Source organism: Lepidothrix coronata, unplaced genomic scaffold (assembly GCF_001604755.1).
Source record: "Lepidothrix coronata isolate B3197 unplaced genomic scaffold, Lepidothrix_coronata-1.0 Scaffold17, whole genome shotgun sequence".
Classification (NCBI taxonomy): domain Eukaryota; kingdom Metazoa; phylum Chordata; class Aves; order Passeriformes; family Pipridae; genus Lepidothrix; species Lepidothrix coronata.
This window is the reverse complement of record NW_016690197.1, coordinates 7,288,373-7,311,560: the sequence shown is the minus strand read 5'-3', so window position 1 is coordinate 7,311,560 and position 23,188 is coordinate 7,288,373. Positions and strand designations below refer to the sequence as shown.

General features: G+C 37.8%; 1 protein-coding gene across 2 annotated transcripts in view; it reads left to right on the top strand.

Annotated features, from left to right (window-relative positions):
* The window catches only part of ADK (adenosine kinase), a 279,602-nt gene that overhangs the window by 237,445 nt on the left and 18,969 nt on the right, over positions 1 to 23,188 (top strand). For both annotated transcript variants that reach the window (XM_017806900.1, XM_017806901.1), the window contains exon 9: positions 417 to 531. In XM_017806900.1, coding sequence (XP_017662389.1) covers positions 417 to 531 — 115 coding nt within the window. The remainder of the gene's footprint in view (positions 1 to 416; positions 532 to 23,188) is intronic.

Sequence of the window (23,188 nt, the reverse complement as noted above, 5' to 3'; positions counted from 1 at the left end):
AGTATAAAACCTGGCTAAATTGGATGAAAATCAGGCTCAGAGTTTATCCAAAGTATTCTCTTACCAATTTTATTTTTAATTTTATGATAGGTACAGTTAGAATCCAGTCATCAGCAAAGAAACCCACTAATTACTCATTAAGAAATGCTCTTTAATTCCTTTGTTAGCTTTGCGGTTTTGCAGCAATTGGAATAGCTGAACTATCATTATCAAGATTAAAAACAGTGGTCTCATAGTACTACATAAACCCTTCAGAGAATGAAGTATTCTTCCTTTTAAAAATCTTCCTCTACTGACAATAAAGTCTATTTTATACCTAGCTGTAAGAAAATAAATCTTTGATCTGCTAATAAAGTTCTAATCTCTCACCCCTCTAGTATGCTGGTAACAAGAATTTTCTTTCTCTCCGTGAATAGACTGAAGACATTAAAGAGATAGCCCGGAAGACACAAGCCCTGCCGAAGGTGAACACTAAAAGGCAACGGATCGTGGTCTTTACCCAGGGGAAAGATGACACTGTAATGGCTACAGGTATATTTTTCAAATCTCCATTATTGCTCACAGTAAATATTCCAGTTAAACAATTACAGGTTGTGGTTTTACAAATTTTAACTGTTAAATGGTAGTCAGAGCATTTGCCTTTTGATGTTAGTCCATATTTCTCATCTTTTGTGCTTTTAATTGTTTTAAGATTCTGAATTTAAAAAGTTAATACTTCACAAGGATGCCTGAGAATTTAGTTCTGAACATCTTAAGTTCTTTTTTTATAACATAGATCTAAAATATTGATCCAGTTGGTTTTACTCAGATTTTTATGACTTGAGATTTTATCTGTGTAGCCATCTTTGCTGCAAACAAGAATACACTATGCCTGCTGAGAACAGCTGTGCAACAGTGTAGTATATTTAAACATTTGTGAAGAGGAGGAAGTGAAATCCAGTACTAAGTGAATTTCCAGGCTTTTTTGCTTTGAGCAGAAAGTCTCACTTTAGCTTTTCTCAGCCGTCTGCTCTTCAATTCTCAAAGGAGTACGTGGGAAAAAGGTGTTCTAGCAGGGATACAAGTAGTTTCTGCTGTCTAAATTGATGAAGTACGATGCACAGATTTAAGCATTATAAACATGACTGCCTACCTTTTGACAGTCTCTTTAATTCTGTCCACCTATGCTTCTAGACTAAATAAAGCTATTAAAAACATGTGCTGTGGCAAGCCATTTTAGTAGCTCATTCCTTCACAAGTTAAGTTATTAGTCAGGGCTGAATTCCTCCTTTTAAAATCAAGTGAAGTTGAGGAAGCTTTGCACCTGAGGGACTGGTGCTCACTCATACAATATTTGCCTCGAAATCCGAATTGGCTTCAGACTGTGGCTGCAGGCCTAGGCACTAAGCAGGTATGTCACTGCTATATAGATCATTCCTAGCAGCAGTTTGAATGATTTCTCCAATAGTTTGCTGCTTCCCCTATTTTGTTAGCTACAAACTGTTTTAAAGGAAATAGAAACCAGTCATTGAGAGTTGGGTATGTGTATCTCACTGAATGATGATGGAGGTGTTCCTCCCAGAAAGTTACTGCATAACGTGAATGGCCCATATGGAGGCACTTCCCTTGAGTATTGTACAGTTGGCTGAGAAATAGCAGTATAGAAATGTTTTTACACATGAGCTAGTAATAATGTAGTAAACCTAAATCTTATATGTAACCCTCCTGTGCTCTTATTTAATTTTAACTGAGTACTTTTTTATTCTTCAAACTGGAGTTGTTAACAAATCCATTAATCCCTTCTTTGATATTTTTACAACTGGGAGCTTATTTGAGGACTGACACTTGCTAATCTTAGCTGTTTGTTCACTATGAAATGAACTTATATTAGAGAATGCACTTTATATGCATGATAAATGCAAGATGGATAGAGAGTGTATGCAATGGTGTCAGCTACAAAAGCAAACATGATAAATGTTAAGGCAGTTTTGAGCCGTGGGATAAGCTATTCAGTGCACAAGCATAGCTGAATCTCTTTGCTATGTTGTTATTCATGGCAGCCAAATAAATGTCAATAATAAAAGAGAATTAAAGATTTTCATTTCCCAGAGGCAGTCCTCTAATACAGCTTGATCTTTCATTTCATTTGTAATTCATTCTCATGTCAGGATGCAATCATTCGCCAGGCTCTGTGTGTCATGTTAAGTCATTTAATAATGATTAAGAACATAAAAATGTTTGGCCTGTGGGGCAATTCTCGAAAGAGATACCAATTTGTTATTGTTTTCCCCCTTTTCTCTTCCTTTGGTGTGGACCATCCTTTTCACACCTCCTCACAATAAAATAATAATGAAAGAAGGAAAATGCATCCCTTTATTTAGCATATGATAATACCACAGGATGGCATAGAGTGCTGCTAACACACTCAGAACTAACTAGGTCTGGGTTTCAAACCTGCAGTGGAAAGTCTAAAAGTTTCTAAATGATCTTTGGAAGAATTATTGCGTTTAGGAGTTACCAGTATAAAATAATTCCTTTTTTTCTAATCTACAGGAGTATGTTTTTTGAAAAAGCAGATTGTGTGAAGTTGTTTATTCTGCCTTTCTGAGGAAACAGTAAAGTTTCATAGAGTTTGTGCCTAGATTAAAATAGTATTTGCAAAGTCAGCTATGGATTTGAGCATCCTTGTTCAAACCTTCTGCTTTATATTTTGTCCAGGTTAATAATAAGAACATGCTTATTATATTGAACAACATGTTTATGCAGAGAGACTGTGACAAATTGCAGAGACCTCGACAAATTAGAGGTGGACAATCACCAACCATATGAAGTTTAACAAGGGCAAGTGCCGGATTCAGCAGCTGGGAAAGGGCAACCCTGGGTGCATGTGTAGACTGGGGAACAAGAGGCCAGAGAGAAGCCCTGAGGAAAGGGACCCTGGGGGTCCTGACAGCAAGTTGAATATGAGTCAGCAGTGCCCTGGCAGCCAGGAGGGCCAACCCTGTCCGGGGGGGCATCAGGCAAAGCATCGTCAGCTGGTCAAGGGAGGGGATTGTCCTGCTCTGCTCTGCACTGGGGCGGCCTCACCTTGAATATTGTGTCAGTTTTGGGTGCCACAATATCAGAAAGATATTAAGCTTATAGACAGTGTCCAAAGGAGAGCAATGAAGATGGTGAAGGGCCTTGAGGGGAAGCCGTATGAGGAGCGGCTGCAGGCACTAGGTCTGTTCAGCTGGAGAAGAGGAGACTGAGGGGAGACCTCATTATGGTCTTCAACATCCTCATGAGGGGAAGCAAAGGGACATGTTTCGCTCTCTTCACTCTTGTGACCCGTAACAGGACTTGGGGAAATGGCCTGAAGCTGAGTTGGGGGAGGTTTAGGTTGGATATCAGGAAAAGGTTCTTCACCCAGAGGGTGGTTGAGCACTGGAACAGGCTCCCTAGGGGAGAGATCTGGGAGAAGGCAGCCATGGGGCTGGGTTAAGAGAGAAGGGTGCACATCTTCAGTGAATTATATGTAGGTTGCATGGGGATCAGGTAATGGAAATAATGAGGAGATACACTTTGTTACAGCTCTGGGTAGAAGGAGAGGAAATAGGATGGATAAAAGGAGTTGTTGCAGGTTGCCAGGTCATTCATGAAAGAGCTCAGAATTATATATACTGGAAATTTAACATGGACTTTCTTTGAGGGGGGGGTGTATATGATATGAAGGAGGCCAGACACAGCTAGTCACTACAGGTGGAAAGAATTATGACAACAGTTACTGTTCCTGGATGTTCCAGAGAATGGAAGTATCAACAGGTATTTGAGAAGCACAGCATAGGGCAGAAAGGCACAGTTTATTGCCAAAAGGAAAGACTGACCAAAGAGTTCTGACTAGTGGCTCACCTCAAACAGACTATGAGCTGTAGACACTCAGGAATGGATTGACAGGCAACTTAGAGGTCCATGCAGCTGGGTCACATCATGGAAACAGTGAGAAGCAGTAACTGCATCAGCAGCCTCAATCTAAGCCATTCCCATTTGTCAGTCCATTTTCTTTGTCTGTCTGAATTATTTGTGTTTTCAGAGGAAAAATTTCTCTGTCTTTATAACAGAGCGCATTGGGTCTTTCTGCTGTCTGTTCGTATCTGCTCCGTCACAGCCTCCAGCCCCAAGGCCCCTTTTCTCTCCCCTTCCTTCCTGTTCTCTGTCAGTAGGAATAATTGCAAGGAAGAGGCAAGCTCAAATTCAAGCTGAGTGTGATCAGTGTGTTTTAGAGGCAAGGAAAGGAGTGTTTAGGATTGGCACACAGGAGCTGATGCAGATGAGCTGTTGACTGAATTAACCATCAGTTTCTAATAAGACTCTATGGAGCACAAGCAAATTATCACCATCTCCTCTTCGTGTCATAGGATCATAGAATGGTTTGTGTTGGAAGGAGCCTTTAAAGGTCATCTAGTCCAACCCCCTCAAAATGAGCAAGGACATCTTCAACTCGAGCAGGTTGCTCAAAGCTCTGTCCAGCCTGACCTTGAATGTTTCCAGGGGTGGGAATATCTGCATCTTCTCTGGGAAATTGGAGGTGCATTTTTCGATAATGTCAAGTTTTATCTTTTTACTGAAAAACTGGAAGGCATTGGAGCTTCTCAGTGACCTTCAAAGTGAGCACTGAGAAAAACATTTTTTTCTAGCATTGGTCCCCAACATGACTGAATTTTGATAAAATTCTTTTGGGAAAAAGCAGCCTGTGAGAGACATCTGTGATGAAACCTTTCAGTACAGAGGATTATGCTTTGGTAAAGGGACTGGTAACTGAAAATGGGATCTATGGACTTGCTTATCAGAGAATTTTATTTGAGGAACAGTGCTGGGTTAATTCCTTGTGTGGATGCTCTTCATCTGTACTAGGAATTACTTGGCTATCAAGACTCTGGTCTCAATATCACAGCCTTCTTCCATCATATCCTTCTTCCCAGGCCTAAGTTTCTGGATTTGACTGCGGTTTGAGATTTGACTAAGCTTATGGGATACATTTCATGTTTCAATATTTTTTCTGTAGCCACAAAAAATACCTAAGTGGAGAGTGCAGGTGGAGTTAATGAACACATGCAATCTCCTGTTTTCAGCAGCTGGAGCTCTTAAAAATGCACCAAAAATCACAAGCTCTGGCAGGAACATATATGTCATATCTATACGTGTTCTATAACATTTGTCAGAATCAAATGCTGTGAAAGATATCCCTTTTACAGAGTTGCTCATAACTTTAAGCAAATTACTTTTAGTCAGATACATTTTATGACTGGTCTTGGCCCAAAGGGAAATCTTCAGAAAGTCTGAGCAAAATCAGTTCAGCAATGGAAAAACATACTTTTATATTGAAATATTTGCATAATTCAGGAACAGCTGAAGCTACAAACTTTAACTTGGCTTGTTTTATAGCTTTAATAGAGGAAAGAAAAACAATCCAAATTTGAAGAAAATCACTTCAGCATTTTTCAAGTTATGAATGATGAAATTTGGCATGTTCAGGGATGAACACAGAATTTTCCATTTTTCCCCTCTCAACCCCTGGTGTTTGCAGGACCACCTCTATTTAAGGTCATGTTTGTAATAACCTCGTTTGTTAGAATATGGCAGTAAAAATGGATTTTTCTGAGGATTCAAGCTTTAAAGCCAGCTCAGGTAGTACTTACTAACTACTTATATCTTCATTTTTTGGGACACATTACTTGAGATATTTCAGGGAACCTATTAGCAGTGCTGGCTATTGTGGTAAAAAGACAGAGGTTCATCTTAAAAACTTATTAGTGCACCTACCACATACTACATAGAAAAAGAGTTTTGTGAATTTCTGTGTGTTATTATTGTTATTTTATCTATTCCATAAATTAAACAGCATTTGCAGTGTAGGCAAGTTAATATGTCACAATAAAACTTGCAACATTACCAACTTTTAGAGCCTGCCTACCAAGCTTTTGATACTGGAGTGATACCAGGCATTTGCCTCTAGATGTTATTCTGAAACAGAATACTGAGCTAAATAGATGTTGGTGTCACCCAGTACAACCATTTTTAAGGTAATATATACAGGTATGTTCATAAATTAAAAGTTTATATGTTTGGATAGAACTAAAACCTAATCTAAATTAAAATACTGACAAATGATAGTATGTTTTTATGAATGATGAAGCTTCTTTTACTTTGTAAGGATCTGTTAGATCTTAAATATTTTAGTAGATTTTTTTAAAGCATTTGTTTGAGAAGGGTTGTCATAATTACAGAAATGAGAGGTTTTAAGGGCCGTTCTTAGATCATGACAGCATGATGCTGTGTGCTTTTTGGGATAATGAAAAGGGCTGATGTTCAAGTATACAGCTTGGTCCAAACAGGGGTCAGTAGGTTTTCTTTGACGGGTTGTGGGGCAATCACAGAGCAGTGTGTTACCTTGTAAGCCTATCTATAAAACATAGAAGTATTTATTAATATTGACACTGTTGACATTTTATGGTGGGTCTGTTTGTGGCTCCTCTTTCTGTAAGTTACTGAGTATTGTATGTTCTTCTCTAAGAAGTAGGAAAAGGTGTTATTTTTTTTCCTTGCTTACAGCTTTCATGCTTAGCCTTCCAGACAGGGAAACCTTTACTAGCTCTTTTTTTATCAGCTAGGCTTCATGTGCTTTACACAAACAAGAATAGTGCCTTGGACCTGGGGAAACAGTAGTCGAATTATATTACCATGTACTCTCTTTTTCACACGATTACACACTTTCACTCTTCCCTATCTATTTATATTCACAAATGGAAAGAAAAGTTTCAAAACCAAAAGTGGACTTAAAAGAAAAGGAAATTTTAGTCCCCTAATGGTATAACAAATGAGCCAGAAAGCCCAGAAGAATTAGGGTTTTTGTGTCTTAGGAAACCACAAAATCTAAATTAATAATGAACGTTTGTTTATAGGGATTAATGAATAGCAAAGCTGGTAATACCTTTTTGTAACTGAGACCATTCACACTTTCATGCTGTGTGGGAGTAGAAGACTGAGCATTTTATTAGACAGCTGAAACACATTATTAAAACCTACATTCCTGAATACAGGTATCTTGACTGGACTTAAAAGTGTATCAGCTGTTGCATCTCAAAGAATGCATATGCACATATATAAATAGATACATGTGTGTGTTTTAGTAATTTCATATTGATTTCAGAAAAGAATGTCTTTTCTAGTCTACAGTGCTAACATGCTAGTTTAGCCCAGAAATCGAGCGTGAAACTGGGAAATCCCCTTTCCATGTGCAATTGCTAGTAGTAAGGAATATTCAAGGCAAAACTGTGCCTCTTATTAAACTTAGCTCAGATTTCAGGCACTACAATGAATTCACATTCTGGCATTCTGAGGAAAAAGTACCCCTTTAAGCTGTGGAAAATGCATGTTTGTTGAAGGACAATAAATATGGGCTGGGCAATACTTACTGTTACACAGAGAACTTCTGTATTTGTTTCTCAGATACAGATACATTGATGTAGGACATCAGTTTTTATACCGTAATTCTAAAATTTGAGACAAAACTGCTAATAGACAAATCCATTGTTTTTGTAGTAGAAATTATATGATGTTGGAGTAGCAATATAGAGTGAAAGAGTTGGGAGCAGGACTGAGGCAGACCAAAGGTCTGTCTAACCTGATGCTTGCAACAGTGTAAAGCAGTGGGTGCTTGTAAAAGAGGATAAAACCAGAGCGAATCTATAATAATAGTTCCATGTTACACTCCCCTAGCTTCCAGCAAAATGTCGCTTGAGAATTTGAGAACTAGAGATATTTTCCTTGTGCTTAATAGGCCAAAATAGGATTTTATCATTCATAATATCTTATGATAATGAGTGTCACAGACTCTGTGTTATGTAAAGAAATACATTCCCCTATTTGTTTGGATTCAGGCACTTAAGAATGTTCCTGGCTATCTCCAGCTGCTTGTATTGCACAGCTCATCCACAATCATTCCATGTACAATATCTTTTTACTTTTGATTTTGCAGATCTTTTGCTTATGTCCCTGCACTAGTCTTTTTTTTCCAGACTCTTTTTCTATTCTGTTTACTTGTTCTGTTTTGATCCATAATTCTGACACCCTGAGCCACCCTTCACTGCACCTTTTTTCAGGTCTGCTTACTCTTTGTGAATGGGGGACCAGAATGTTCAATTTGCAAGTGCCTGAGAAATTTACAAAGTGGTTTAATTTTGTTGTTTCCTTTGTTCTATATTTCTTTCTTAATAATTCCTAACATTTTATTTGCTTTTCTGGCTGCCACTGATGATTGATCTGACATTTTCATAGAATTATCTGTTGTAACTTCAAATTTTCATTATGGTCTGGTAATACATGGTTTAGAACCCATCACTGTGTATTTAAAGCTAGAGTTGGTTTTTAAATGGGCACCTTTTTTACACCGATTGACAAAGAATTCTATACCCCATTAATGTTAGACACTTTTGCCATTCTTCACACTCAACTTTTGTTTTTACTATCCTGAATGAATCTAAATGTCTCACATGAAGATGGCACATGATGCACTGGAGAACTCCCCTCAGACATGGTATCTATAGCCTGGAGGTGCTACCCCATAGTATGTGCACACAGTTAACATTGAAACTGGACTTAGGCAGGGGGATTTTGGTCAGGCCACCTCTTAAACCGCTTGAGGCCTGCCTTGCTTGACTCTGGAGAGCAAAATTGAATTAAATTTACAGTAAGCTACTGATTCAGGTGTTATTAAATCCCAAATGGACATTCTTGTTCAGGAAAGAAGGTACCTAGGTGCACTGTAGCTTTTTTAAATTGGTTTGTGGGTTTTGTTTGGGGTTTCTTGGTTGGTTGGTTGGTTGGTTTGGTTTTGGGTTTTTTTGTAGAAATTAGACTTTCGCCGTGATGTTATTACTCAGTTAAAACATCCACAAAGAATTAATTCATCATAAATTTCTGGTGTCTCTTGTATACATGGCTGTAATACTTTAAAACTGGTATCATTTTACTGGTGACCTGAGTGAATTGTGAGGTATTTGTACAGAAAATGTTACATCAGTACAATATTACTCTATTTGCTCAAACTATGGAGCAACAGAAATCTACCTACCAGAAATCCTGAGAAGAGAGAATGGTAGTAGTTAAGCTTTGTGGTTACCAAGGCAGGCCCCTACTGTTCTGGGCAGCCATGGAAGGAAAGAGGGTTCACCTTACTCATTCTGTGACTATGTGGTTCTCAGAGCACAAGATACTGAGACTGGGGTTCCTGGCAATTTTAAACTGATAGAAAAATCCAAAATAAATGCTCCTCCTGGGACACACATTTCCATCTTCTACTTTTCCCCCACCCTACCAGCACTTCTCCACCCACATGGGGCAGTTCAGCAGTCTGCACAGACTGGCAGAAAGCTGCCCTGGTGAGGTGTGGAGCATTCTGGACTAGCTCCTGGCAGGGTCTGGATGCTGGTGCCAGCATGGGAGGAGTGCACGTGGCATTTGCCATAGAGGGAGCAGGGATGAGGCTCCAGTATCTGCGAGCTGTAGTGGCTGAAGTTGCTGTGGAGCCTCTCTTTGAGTCATAAAACATGGTGTTTTGTTTTGAACTTCCATCTAGCAACAAAGGCTGTAGTTCCAAAGTTGGAACACGAGTTGCTTCAGCGTCACCTGATAATACTGTAGAATGATGTCTGCAAAGCAAATACAGATGGCAGAGCCATTGATATGCTATCAGAAGGGAAACAACTCTTTTAACATCTCATGTGCTGAAAACCACCAATGTTATCTCCATTAGGAGAATAGTGAGACAGCAGAATTGTTCATTCAGTAATTGGGAAGCACTGGAACTAATGACAGCCTTCCAAATTTAATTTATGCTTTTCACATACACATGTAATTAATGCAACTTTGTCAAGGTTATCCCTGTTTTCTGAAAATGACACCTACCCCTCTCCACGTACACCAAAGAGGGAATTCTGGTGACCTTCGATTTTTCAGAGACTGTTTCTAGAGCTACAGTGTTCTGTCAGTCTAAATATCTTTCTGACTTTTTGAACAAACTGAAGAAAATCCAAAACTACAGTATTCTGCTTCATAGAAAATAATAATCGCAGAAACTTTTAATTAAATTTATGCTTGAAGTTTAAAGTCCAGCATTGTCCTTTTCTGTGCATTCGTTCTATTTTGCTGCAATATTCAGCAATGGACATTTCTCCTTAAAAGCATATGCTTTAATGAGTTGAAATCTGAAACCCGTGCTTTAAAGGTTTACAGTGCATAGGCTTCTCACCTCCCAACACTTAGGGTCAAATCATACTAACAGGGTGGCTATTTTTTGAAATTAATCATATAGGGGGTTTTTTACCAATAATTTTTAAGAAATAGATTTTCTCTGTATCCTAATTTGGTGTGATTATTTTTTTCATTGTAAGAAATTAAATGTATGGCTTGTTCAGCAGGTTTCATAAGAGATCAATAATTTGTTGCCTTAACTTTTTTTTTCCTGTGGAGATGTAGGAAGATCAATGTCTGTAGTGCCCTAGGTCATGATCAATACTTTTAATAAAACTTCTTTTTTTTTCTCTTTCCTTTTTTTTTTTTTGCCTTTGTACCTTTATATGGTTTTGCTTTTATTAATGAGCTTTTCCTTTAGTTTCAGACCATTAATGGTTTTCAGATAATGTCATACTGCCCAAGGTCAAGGCCAGTTTGAACTTAAAACTCTACCTATCAGTGTTTAAATCTATTGGATGCTCTTAGATGTGTTAGAAGATATAAGAGTTTTAATCACTGCTTTCCAGAGGCCCAAAGTTAAAGCAAAACAAAATCTTAACCTTCTGGGAGGATGACACATTCAGGGGGTTTTTACATTTCCTTCTTAAATAAATAACGGAGGTCTTGTTTATGGATCTCATGGTGGCATTAACAACACCCCTAACTGCTGTGGCCTTGACTGCTCTTCAGTTAAAGATACTAAATGCTTCGTATGGACTTTTATAATGATATACTGCTCATTTTGCAAAACCAGTTTGAAATAAGATAGCATCTCTTTTGTTTATTCCTGGAATTCTGGATGGGAAGGTAGCAAATCATCAAAGTGTGTGTTATCAGCTGGAGTGCTTGAGAGAATGAGATGTTATTGTCTGTGAGGCTCACCCCTGTGTCTTTTGAAATCAATGGAAAGATCTCATTAACTTCATTGGATATCGATTATGGTCATGGAGAACTTAAAACATTCATGAATATTAATGGCTTATACTGATCCATGTGTCTTTTTGTGTGTTGTACTTTGTCTGGAATCTGCGATTCCATTTTTGGAGTCTTCCTAGAGGTTGTAGAAAAAGCGAACTTTATGTACGCTGAAAGATTTGATAACACATTTTACCTGGGGTGTCTTCTATGTTGTATGGCACAAGTAAGGGGCATAAAGAACTCCACCTTTTGACCACTGGCATCCAGGCACATTATCTTCTATAGGAGATCTCTTTTTCCCATTATTTTGTCGGAGTTAGCCTGTTTTTTACTAGGCAGCAGTTCCCTTCATAGCAAATCATCACAGAGGAGTTTGAACAGCAGAATCTGTGCTCAGAAGGTGCCCTACAGACTCTTGTAACCTATCATCTTTAATTTAGAGATTTTATTTCCCATCTTGTGATTACAGTTGAATGAACATTGTAGAAAAGTTTAAATTGTAGCTATCCATGTCATGCTTTTGTCATAAATGATGGAACTTACGTTTTCAAGCCTCTAATCTTCACCTGCTCAAATAGTCCCTATAAAATAATTGCATGGAATGGAAGGAGAGTAAAATGTGGGTATGTATGGTGTCCCTGGATGAAAATTAACTGCAGGAACTGACCCTTTGATTAGAAGTTTCTCTGCTGTAGCATCCAATTGCAGGCAATGAAAGTTGTGGGAAATAGATGGCTGAATAGAAGACAAATCCTTAGCTCCAGCAGGGACAGAGCAGAGATCCTGTCTAGTGGAAAAAGCAGACAAAGAGGGAGGTTTGAATGGGTCCTGCTTTGCCTGACTTTGGGGATTTAGGATTTATTCTGTGTAAGATGACAAAACATCTAGAATTAACGCTGAGGGCGTGGGAGGTTAATTGGAGTGCTTGGAAATGGTTAATTGTCTAAAAATGGAATTGTGAGATTTTATGATCAGTTTGGTTCAATGATTTCCACAGTAGGTTTTAGAGATAATGCAGAGTGGAATTGGTTAAATGTCATATCTGAAAAGTAGACTGTGCCTGTCAGTCTGGTACCAAAGACCTGGCCTTGACACACCTGAGCATAATATAGAATATGAAGTGGCACTTAAGATACACATACTTTTGGATACCACAAAAATAATGTTTATGTAGTTGATCCCATTTGAATGAAAGTAGGCTCTGGCTTACTTTCACCATAGCTGTTTTCTTTGTTATGAATAATAAAGTCAGTAAAGTAAGCAGACCTGGCATAGAGTATATACAGACAGCAGATTTAGTGAATAGAATAAACACGGACTATTTTTATATTGTTATGTTTTGGCTATACCTAGGGAATGATATAATACTAATGTTTGTTCAAAAAGAATACACAGAGTCCTCTGAAACCAGATTTAAAGTTTGGGAGATTGCTTACATTGATTTTGTTTGCTCTAGTCTGCTACCCTGTGCCCCCCACTGCTCTCCTAATCCATCCTGATTCTTCTGCCTGCCCCCGTGATTAGCAGTCAAAACTAAATCAGAGAAGAGTCTACGGAACCAAATATTTATGTCCCTTGTAATGAGACACTGTGATATTGCACTGTGAACCTGAAAAGATGCCAGGCCATGCGTTGTGGCTGATAGCAGTTGATCACAAATGGAACCACAGAACTCTACTCCAAATTGTTGGCTTTCTAAATTTGATAATAAGTACATTTCCTGATAGAATATAAAAGTGCAATAAACTGTGCGTGCCCTCTCTTCCCTCCGCACCTGTCCAATTGCTGAATGCTGTTCGTACAGTACATTGTCGTCGCTGACAACTGAATAAGAATTTTTTAGGAGCAGTTGGCTATCAAGTGATGGCAAATTTAAAGGTTATGCAAATTGTGCCAGTACAGCCCAGCTTGTTTCAGACCTCTTTTCTCTATTATCATATCAATTGAGTCAGCTCATAGTAGACAAAGCAAGGTTATGGGAACCACCTAGAGCATCATGCACCATTAAACATCAATGCAGCATACATGAACATCTGCAACAAAGATCTTATTAACAGAGGGTATAACGGAAGGCAATAAACAGCTTTCTTAGTCACCTAATTGTAAAAAATTTAATAACCTAATACTTGCAAGTATTTATAAACAGCAAGTTGGCCAAAAATTATGTAATTGTGGTGGATTAGATTACGGTACTTATTACCCCCTGTAAATTACTACAAAAATATGAAAATCCATTTGTGAGCAGTTAAACACTTTAGTTAGTAGAGTGCTCAAAATGCAATTTTCTTTTAATCTCTGGTGCATCATGCACTATAAGTATCTGCTTTTTGTACTGACATTTTTATATTTGGTTAAAACCAAATATAAAAAAACTAAGGATCGATTTTAGATTTTCATTTCAAAAATGAAGGGACTGTTGTTTTGTTGTGAAAAATAGAATACAGAAAACATCAAATGGTCTTTTATGTGTGCAATCAAAACATGTTTGGAGGAACAAAGTAAATCATGTTAGATATCTGTACTGGATATGTATTGTGTGTTGGCTTTTGGAGGAGTCACATCACTGGTCTAGAAGACAAGAGCATGTGAAGCTGTGGTCTCCAATGGCTTAGGGAAATCAATACAGAAATGAAAATATGTTAAAGAAGTCAATAACGGAGAGAAACAAGGTTTGGTTCTGCAAGGCCAAGCCAAACTTCTGGGGATAGGCTGGGGTTGAAGCACTCCACTTGCTGGAATCAGATACATTGGTGGGGAATGCCAGCCCTCTTCTCCATTGAGGTGGGGGCACTGGTGGATTCTTTGGGTGAACAAGGAACCAGAGGCCTGTTCATGAAAGGTTAGAGCTACAGGAGGAACAGCTACTGCTGTTCCCATTTTGCCCTGAATGTGCAAATGTACAGGCATTTAAGAATAAAAACAGAAAAAAGAAAGAGGAGACTGGATGAATAAACCAATACAGGCTCAAAGGTCGAGCTTGACAAGTGCATTCAGCAGAAAAACCTGCTCCAAATGTTAGTCTGCTCCCAAGCAGCTTTGTTCCTTCCTGGCACCGTCTGCTCCTGACTCCATTGCCACCAAGTAGCGATGATCAGATCAGATTTGTATTCATATGGAAAAAAATTTAACCTTCTAAGTTTTTGTTGGCATAAAAATCCAAATTTACTAGCTACAATCAGCCTCTGTGTCACCAGTAAACACTTAAGTCATTGCTTTAATCATCAAGAATCAACAGGCAATGGAGAAGGATGGGCTGAAAAAGAGAGTGCTTACACAGTAAGCAGCAAAGATGAGTAGAAGCTTGGTACAAGTATGGATTTGGCAAGTTGAGAGTTACAGAAGTTAATTTTCTTTCCCTAAAAAAAGGAAAGTTTTTCTTCAAAAATGTTAAATTGAAACCCTTTTTGTTTTTTTTTAAATCTGGGTTTATTTCTGCTAGGAAAAAATGACAAAAAAAGCAGTCAAACTGTCTAAATAGCCAGTATATGTTTTCTACTGAAATGGTTCTCAAAGGAACAAGTAACAAGCATTTTTCCATTTTTTTTTCCCCGCATTTTTAGGTTGCAGTTCAAATTATTTCACTCTGTAGACTAACCAGAGGTTTTTCCTGCATATCTGTCTAGTTTTTAAAGCCATATCTGTTTCTTGACTTTCTTCACAACTTTTCATAACTTATTTATATCAGCAGAGTGTCCACATTTCATTATATGTATCTATTTACTTGCTTACCAATCTTGCGTTTCAGGTTGGAAACTCTTCAGGGCAGGAATTATTTTTTTTGCTTCTAATACATACCTTGGTGATCACCTTGACGACACAAGAATACACATTAGGTTTAAAAGATCATGAGTTGAACTTGCCTGGATGCGCCAACTAAAGTTCATTTTAAAATGTTTTATTGCTTCTAAAAAGATCAGTGTGTTGGTTTGTGTATAATTTTGAACTAACTTAAAATTGAATTATTCAGCAATTTAATACTGCAGAAGTAATACTTTAAAGGAGACAACCAAGAGTGACAGGCAGTGGTAGGAGTTTGACAAGGTTCTGCAGAGATAGAGGCTGAAAATTTTTAATTTTTCTGCTAGGTTAGTTATTTTGGTTTTGCCAAGCAGCCTGACTTTGTATCATTGGAGTTTACATTAAATGACAGTCCCTGTAAAGCCTGTTGTATTGCCTTTACAAGTATACCTGTGTACTGCCATGCTTTCAAGGCCTTGGTACACAAACGTATGATTGAAGAACCCTTGCCAGAAGCTATTTGTCAAAACTGCTATTTCAGTAACTGTATCCAAATGAATTTAGTGCACTATGTAGTCAATAATTGTATAAATTCAGGGTTGCATAATTTACATTAAAATGTGTCCGATTTTATTTTTAAAAGGTGGTAGATTTGCCTTCCTGTTTACATCAATGGTTAGGGAATACTTGCAAACTGATAAAATGATACTACAGAGAGCATAGTTTGGGGTATTTAATTATCTAAGAAATTATCTGCAACTAATGTAGGGGATATATAAACTCCTGCATTTTGGGACAGATTCTTTTCTTAGACTGACATAACCCTTACAGAATTCCATTAAAAACCTTCAAGTTGCTCTGTTTTAACTGGATTTTTAAGAGCAAAATACTTTCTTATGGAGATTAGAACAAACTTCAGCCTCCACTGCAGTGACATCTTCTAATAGATTTAAAACCTGCTAAAGCCTGAGAAAATTCATTTAGTAAGCATGTTTCATTCTTGAAAAATAAATAAGTAGTCTAGGGAGATCCTAACTAAAGCCAACATGGAATTTTCAAATACTGAATGAGAAGAAAAATATAATTGTAAAAGTTCTAGAGCTTAGCTCTGAGTTAAAAGGATGAAAAATTGAAAATTTTACGTGTAATTTGAATTTTTAAATGCAGTGCAGTAGAACTTCTATGGTATAGCTACCTCTGAAATGGCCAATTAGTAACAAATTAAATTTGTTTTAAGGAGAAATAGATATACATTAACTTATTTTTAGTAATATTTCTAGGGAAGGCTGTCTCTTTCATTCCAATGGACTGATTTTATTTATGAAACTAAATATAAATTCTCCCAGAAGAAAAAGCTCCTTCAGAGCTGCTCTGTAGTGACCTAATGCTCACTCCTTCTCTTTTCAGTCTTACTGATGCTCAAGTGAAATAGAAGTGCCTTGGGCCCATTTCTGCCTCCACTGACAACCCATGCTTCTCAGATTATCATGTAGCATAAAAAAAGCTGTCATGTAACATGGCATTTATTTAAATGATGTGATTTCTGTGTTCACCACTCTGAAACTGAGGTATAGCTAAGAAAGCTTGCAAGTTTTGACAGGTGTGTTTACCCCGCTAGGGCAATATGCTTAATGTATGAAAAATGTGAGGCAGAAAACAGTTTTTGTCCTACTCAAAACCAAATTATAATGTGGTTTTTTCTCTCTCTCTTTCTCATTTTGTTTTGTTTTTAGCCAATGCCCTGATAAGCTTTTGGGTAGGAGTTGCTTTGACCTGATTTATAGGTTGATAGTTGTCAGAAGATTCTCCCATAGGAGAGTGTTTTGATCGCCCAGTTATGCGGTGGTATCAAATGTGTCTGTAGGATACCATGAAATGGAGTACAAGCATACAGGCTTTCCTGACAGTGTGTGGGTCAGGGCAAACAGTAAGTGAAGTGCCCAGTCCGATTTCTGAGCTGAAAGGTGCTTCATTATTGCACAGTCCCCATAGCCAGGTTTCAGGAGGCTGAAGAGCACGTGTGAGCTAGAACGTATGTGTTGGTGTAATTTGGACACATGTATGTGATGTATTCCTTACCTTGGACACTGATATTCCAGCTGTCATCTGTTTCTGTGTGTTTTCAATTCTTGAGCTATCTATTTACAGATAGAAATAGATTTGTTTCTATTTCCAGTGCCCATATACAGCTCAGAAAATAATTGGGAGGGGGATGTTGCTGGGTTTTTTACACGTGAGGATCAAATAAGTTGTACAGTGGTCAAACCAATACATGTAGGATTTACAGTGCAGAACGAGATGCTTTATATTTGTTAATATCCAAGGCCAGATCTGGTTTTGTGTCACCCTGTGCTCATTGGTGTGACTCAACTCCCTGCAGTAGAGCTTGCTCTCGAGGGAGACTGGGATCATACAATTCATGGGTTTCATTTATTGTAACCCATCTCTCCTGTCTGCAGGACTGATTTTGATCTGAGCTCTTCATAGCACTCCCCAGAGAGTCGTCGTGTTGTATCAGTGAAGTATCTGCAGAAGCTTTTCTTAATTTTGGTGCCTATGACTTCACACCCTTTTCGTTTTCTGAGTCCTCAACCCCTTTCTCAGTCCGGACAGGAATCACAGGAAGAGGATTTAGCTCTGAACGCTACCTTATGTCTCCAGCAGCCATGCCGAGCTAGAGGAGTGTGTTTGCTGGCAGTTCAGTGGGCGCAGTTTCAGCTCCCTCTGAAATCTGTGCCTGGCGGGCAAATGGCAATACTCTTGTGTGCTTGTAAGGCTTTTTCAACAGAGTTCATTGCCATTCTAAACCTTAAACATTGTGACACATGCCAGAAAAATTCAGCAGCTTGTTCTTTAGGGCAGTTTTTCCATATATGTATGCACATATATATATATTAAAAAAATGTTATATTAGCAACAAACTGAAGCAGAACTAGTATTTTCTGTTGACCTCTTGCTTCTCCATCTTTTACACAGTGTTTTGTTTACTTGTTCTAGGAATTATTTAATATTAATTTATTATAAGAGATTTAATTTGAGAGATTCAACTCATGGCACTGGCAAGTGGTGATATATAGAATAATGACATTTAAGTCTGTCCCACACCTTTGACGAAGTAAAATAAAACACATTTGGGCCTATAGAAGCTGATGAGTCATTAGTTGATGCTGTTACATTTGTTACAATTGTAACTAGATACAGAGTTCTGAGTCCAATCTCGTGCTGGTATAAATCAAGAGTTATTTCAAAGGAGTGGTGTTGAATTAACAGGAGTGCAGACAGGATCAGACGTAGATTCAGAGGATACATGCTGTGTGCAAAAATAGTGTTTAATTTCACATCATTGCTATTATTTGATATGTATGAGTATACAAGTTCCTTTGGATGAACCTTCATCCCCCTGTTAACTCTAATCCTATGAATCACACTTCAATAAGATGCTATGATTATGTCTTCTGAATAAAAATGCTCTTGACCAGATAGTGGTACAATGTGTACGTCTGAGGAGAGCTATAAAGGGAAGACAAGTCTCATTTACCTCATAGAAGACAGGGAGAATGGTGTCTGCACACTGTCATTCCCCCCATGGATAGGTGTAGGACCATATCTACTCTGTGAGTAGAGCCATAGAAGATTCAAAGTCTTTGGCATCATATTCTTTCTCTGTTTCTACTGAAAATGAACTAGTTGTCTCTGAGGGATAGCACTTTGCATCCTGACCAACACTTTTGCTTAGCCAGCTACAGAAAGAATTTTAGTCCTATTGCAAAAGAGACCCATTACTTGGGTCCTTTATTATGGAAATCGATTAATATTTGTATTACTTGTATCATACCATAGACATTAAAGCATTGTACAGCTGCTCTGTAACTTGTTTAGGGTAACATTGTTTATTATAGGGATAAAGGATGAACAACCTCTACATTACTAGTTATAAATATTTCTTGGGTACTTGTTGCATTTGTTACAATACCACATCATTTGTTGTGCATTATTAAAATACTTGGTAGAAAATCCCAAAGCATGCAGCTGACTTGCATCTTGTTTATTATGCTATTCGACTCTGTTGACTTGCAGAAATAAATTCCTTCTTTTTCTGACAAGCCCTAAATAGCTACAGCACCAGGCCAACAGCAGTGCACAGACCTAGATGGAGGAGATGTTGGCATGCAAAACAAGGCAAACTTAATGTGCACACAGAAAGGGCCAGGAGGGCCAGAGTGTCCATCTAGTGCCACTGTCTCAAAGTCCTAGCCTGAAAATGCAGGATCTCCTTCTGGTTGCTTAGAAGTGACAGGTTGAATCAGCTCTGCGAGGTTTGAAATACATCATCAGTGGAAATCTTAAGGATTTCTAAGGGGGGTTCAGCGTGCAGTGCCCTGCCCCACGTTGCCTGATGGCTTTGCACAGTGCTCTGTTGATGTGGTGGGGCGGCTGTGGTATCTGTTTGATGTACATTATCCAGTGTGGAATTGTTGTGTGAAGAACAGGAACAGCAGCAGTGTTTTACTGTAGAACAAAACAGGAGAAAGTGTTGTTATACTAAGGGTTTTAAGGATGTATTGATGTGCTCAGAGACTTAGAACCTGTAGGCTTCTGGGGTTTACCTTCTGGAGTGAGGTGAGAGCTAAGGATCATCCAAACAGACATGGGCTAGTTTCAAATACTTTTCTCATTACTTACCTTACAGCTGCCCAGAGACATTTATAGGTTATGAGTTCAGGTTTCTATGTTCTGTTAAGTTCTTCCTGTCTCATTTTTTTCTTTCTTTTTATCTGTTTTTTGGCCCCTGATCTAAAGAAAATTAGAGAGGATGGAGGTGGGGAGGAGATGGGACAGAATTCTGTTTCAAAGTTGTTCCTTTTTTTACAAGTTAAAGCTCACAAAAGAAACATGACTGTTACTCCATCTTGTAAGCATCTGTACTACCACTACCAGCCCAAAATCAAAAGATTATTTGAGGAAATAGCTAGACCTTTTTTGTTATTTATTTTAGGTCTCCCTTCTTCCTTTTATTTTATTTTAAAACAAAATTAAGGACACTCCAACATGTTGCCCATAAGAGTTCTGTTACAGGTAATTAAATGTAAGTTTACACATTTAATCTACTTTTAAGAGCAAGAGAGACTGGTAAATGACCCAGTTAAGGAAAGTACTCAGCCTAATTGGATGTAATGATTGCTTGCTGGTGTTTATTACTGTACTAAGAGTAGACATGTAGTCTGTGATTCTAATTTGGTTTAAAGACAGACCTGTAATATTTGCAGCTATCATCAGAGTCCGATTGTTTCTGTTAACATTGTGAAATAGGCTTATATTCATTTGGGAGCTTAAATGTATTAGAATGGAAGGAGCACTGGTTTTTTTCAGTTAATATTGCTCTCCAATTATCATCTTTCTAGACTGTTTTACCTACAAAAATGTTTTAAGTTAGGTATGCTAGCACATATTTTTGCCTGAGGAAAATAAATATAGATTTCAGATGTTTATATACATAATGCAAGAGATTAGCAATAACTGAATTTACCAATGAGTTGAATCCTTTTGACTTGTCTGTGAATATTGTCTTCAGCCTATGGAATCACTACATTAATGTTTGGGTTGGATTATTTCTATATCATTCTGAAGGAGTTGACTTCCTGACTAATGTAAAGTCATTGAGAATAGAATCAAAGTCCCAAAATTTTAGATTTTATTATTGCTTGTTACTAAAATTTCCCTAGTTATAGTCACCATGTTGCAATTTGCACTCACAATTCTGGGCTTCCAGGAAATGATATCCGAGTGGAATGTGTTGTATCACAGAAGATATTTGTTGTTTAAAAATAGAACACTGGATTTTATGCCCAGAGGAGCGGCACTTGGACTTCAAAACACTTACGTAATTATTCTTTATTTCATAAGCTCTCAGAATGATGAATGAAATCAGAACTGACTTTGAAAAGCAAGGCCACTGACAACCAGTGTACTTAGCCAAGGTGTCTTAATGTTCACTATGATGGATTTGGGAGTTTTATACCATAATAGATCAAAAATGAAGTTAAAGCAAAATTAAAGTCACAAAAGCAAGGATATTCAGAATGGAGACTTCTGCTTCATCGTAATTCACCCTGTTGTGCCTGGTTGTTACACAACACAGTTCAGTCAGAGGAGTTAGCTATTTAGGTGCTGATACACAGCACCTAAATACAATGTAATTTAATGGCAGCTTTAATTCTAACTGACTTCATTTATTGTGAAGGAAAGGAAAAAAAACCTAAACCTCAGTATTCTTTTGTTGATACTTCAGTATAAATTATTGTCAACTATAATGTAGTAGACTCTACTGTGCTAGAAGAAGTTCTCCTAAGGTTAAAGAAAGATAACTTGCCTATTGGATATGTGCATATAGTAATATCTTTGTAATGTGGTATGTGCTCCTTCTGAAACTTCTGAAACTTCAAAATATGAGATTATTGCTCCTCTTGAAAATATATATAAAGTTATATAGAGAAAATGTAAGACCCAGAGATGGAAAACTGTAATAAGAAAAAAAACCTGAAAACAACTATTCACCGGACAAATTTCTTGATGGTATTTGGGGTTTTAGACTAATTCAGTTACAAACAATTATATCTACTGCAGAAAGAATAAAATAAGAGCTCATAGTGCAATACTTACCTGCACGTACTAGAGGGAGCTGAGGGAAGGAATCGAGACAGAGGAGGAAAAGAAAGGAAAAAGACGATGGTGAGAACTTTCATTTGTGCTAGTTTGCTTGAATAGAATCTTACTTGATGCCAAGTCCCATTTACAGCATTCAAAATACAATGTCTGTGCATTATTCACTCTCTGTGCCCAAACACAGACATTTGTATGCATATGCAATTGTCTACTGTGCATTTAACGTAGAACATCTGTGTGTGCCTGTGCACACTTGGGATGGAAGCAGGTTAGTTTATTACAATGTGGCTTCAACAGACTCATCACATTGTTCATTGTTTTAGTATTATCTAGAGCAAATCAATATACCTTCTTGTGAAATGGATGAATACACTCTGCTCGTCTGGCAGAGTTTAATGTAAGACCTCTCCTTCTTGATTTCCAATTCAAATGAATCCTGTTAAAATTACTAAAAAACATTGCTCTTGAAGACTATCTTAAGAGCACAACACAGCATTGAAGCACATTTCTAAATATCTTTCTTAACAGGATAGAGAGTAGGATGCACTGAGAACTGACTGAAACCTGTTCTTTAATTGGAATATTCATCTTATGTTTTTCATTACCCTTTTTCCTTTGCCTCTCATGGATGGTTGTTGCTAATGCTCCCCTCCCCTCCCCTCCTGGTGGGCCAGCCAACAGTTCCCTCTGGAGGCAGCATCATTATATCTGCCTGGTTCACTTAGTAGCAGATGGTGAAGAGCAGTAGAGCTGATACACTGCATTTCACAGAAACCAGGATCCTTCTGGTACCTCTGCAGCATACACAGACTTGCCTGATTTGAGACTGTGAATTCTTTATATGCCTTCCAAACTAGGTTTCCTTGTTTGCTACTGTGTACATCAGTGTAAGAGCGATTTTTATGATTTGCTCTGTTGCTGGACAGTGAAGAAACTACTCATCTGCAGGTTTCAGCGACTGGAAGATCTATTTTGCATTTTATTTCTATTTTTACCAAAAATTAAGAGAAAACAGCTCTGATGGTTTTCATTTTCACTGGTTGACAGGCTTTTCTTCCCCCTCCCCTTTTTGTAATTCCTACTGTCTGCCAAAGGACAATCTGTTTGCTCTGAGACAGTTTAATGCATACTGACTACCAGAGGCAGAACTTCCATTGGCTCCGTTACAGGGGTAATTTACACTTTAACAAGGTATTGTGACAAGGTGGTAATTATATTTTTATCACGTCATTATGACATTACCACCTGGAAAGCCATAGCTGATTAATTAGTGGCATATATTAAATTTATAACCCTAGAACACTAAAGTTATCATACCTAAGTGGTGTAATTATGTTGAACTGTGGTGTGGCAGCGAATTGAAGGTGAAGATGTTGAGTATCCACCTATTGCAATAGGTTTAAGGAGTGCCAGTAGAGGGCAGGGAGCTGAAGGAAATAGTTGTTTTTTTTAAATAAATACCAAGAAAGGGGGTGAAGTGATTGAAATCTTGAAACCAAACCTAGTCATATGGCAAGTTGTAAGGCTTCTTACATATATGGGGTTTTTTTAAAGAGGTAATTTGAGAGCACTTTGATTTACACTTGTTTCTGCATTTTATTTCACAGCTTTATTTTAG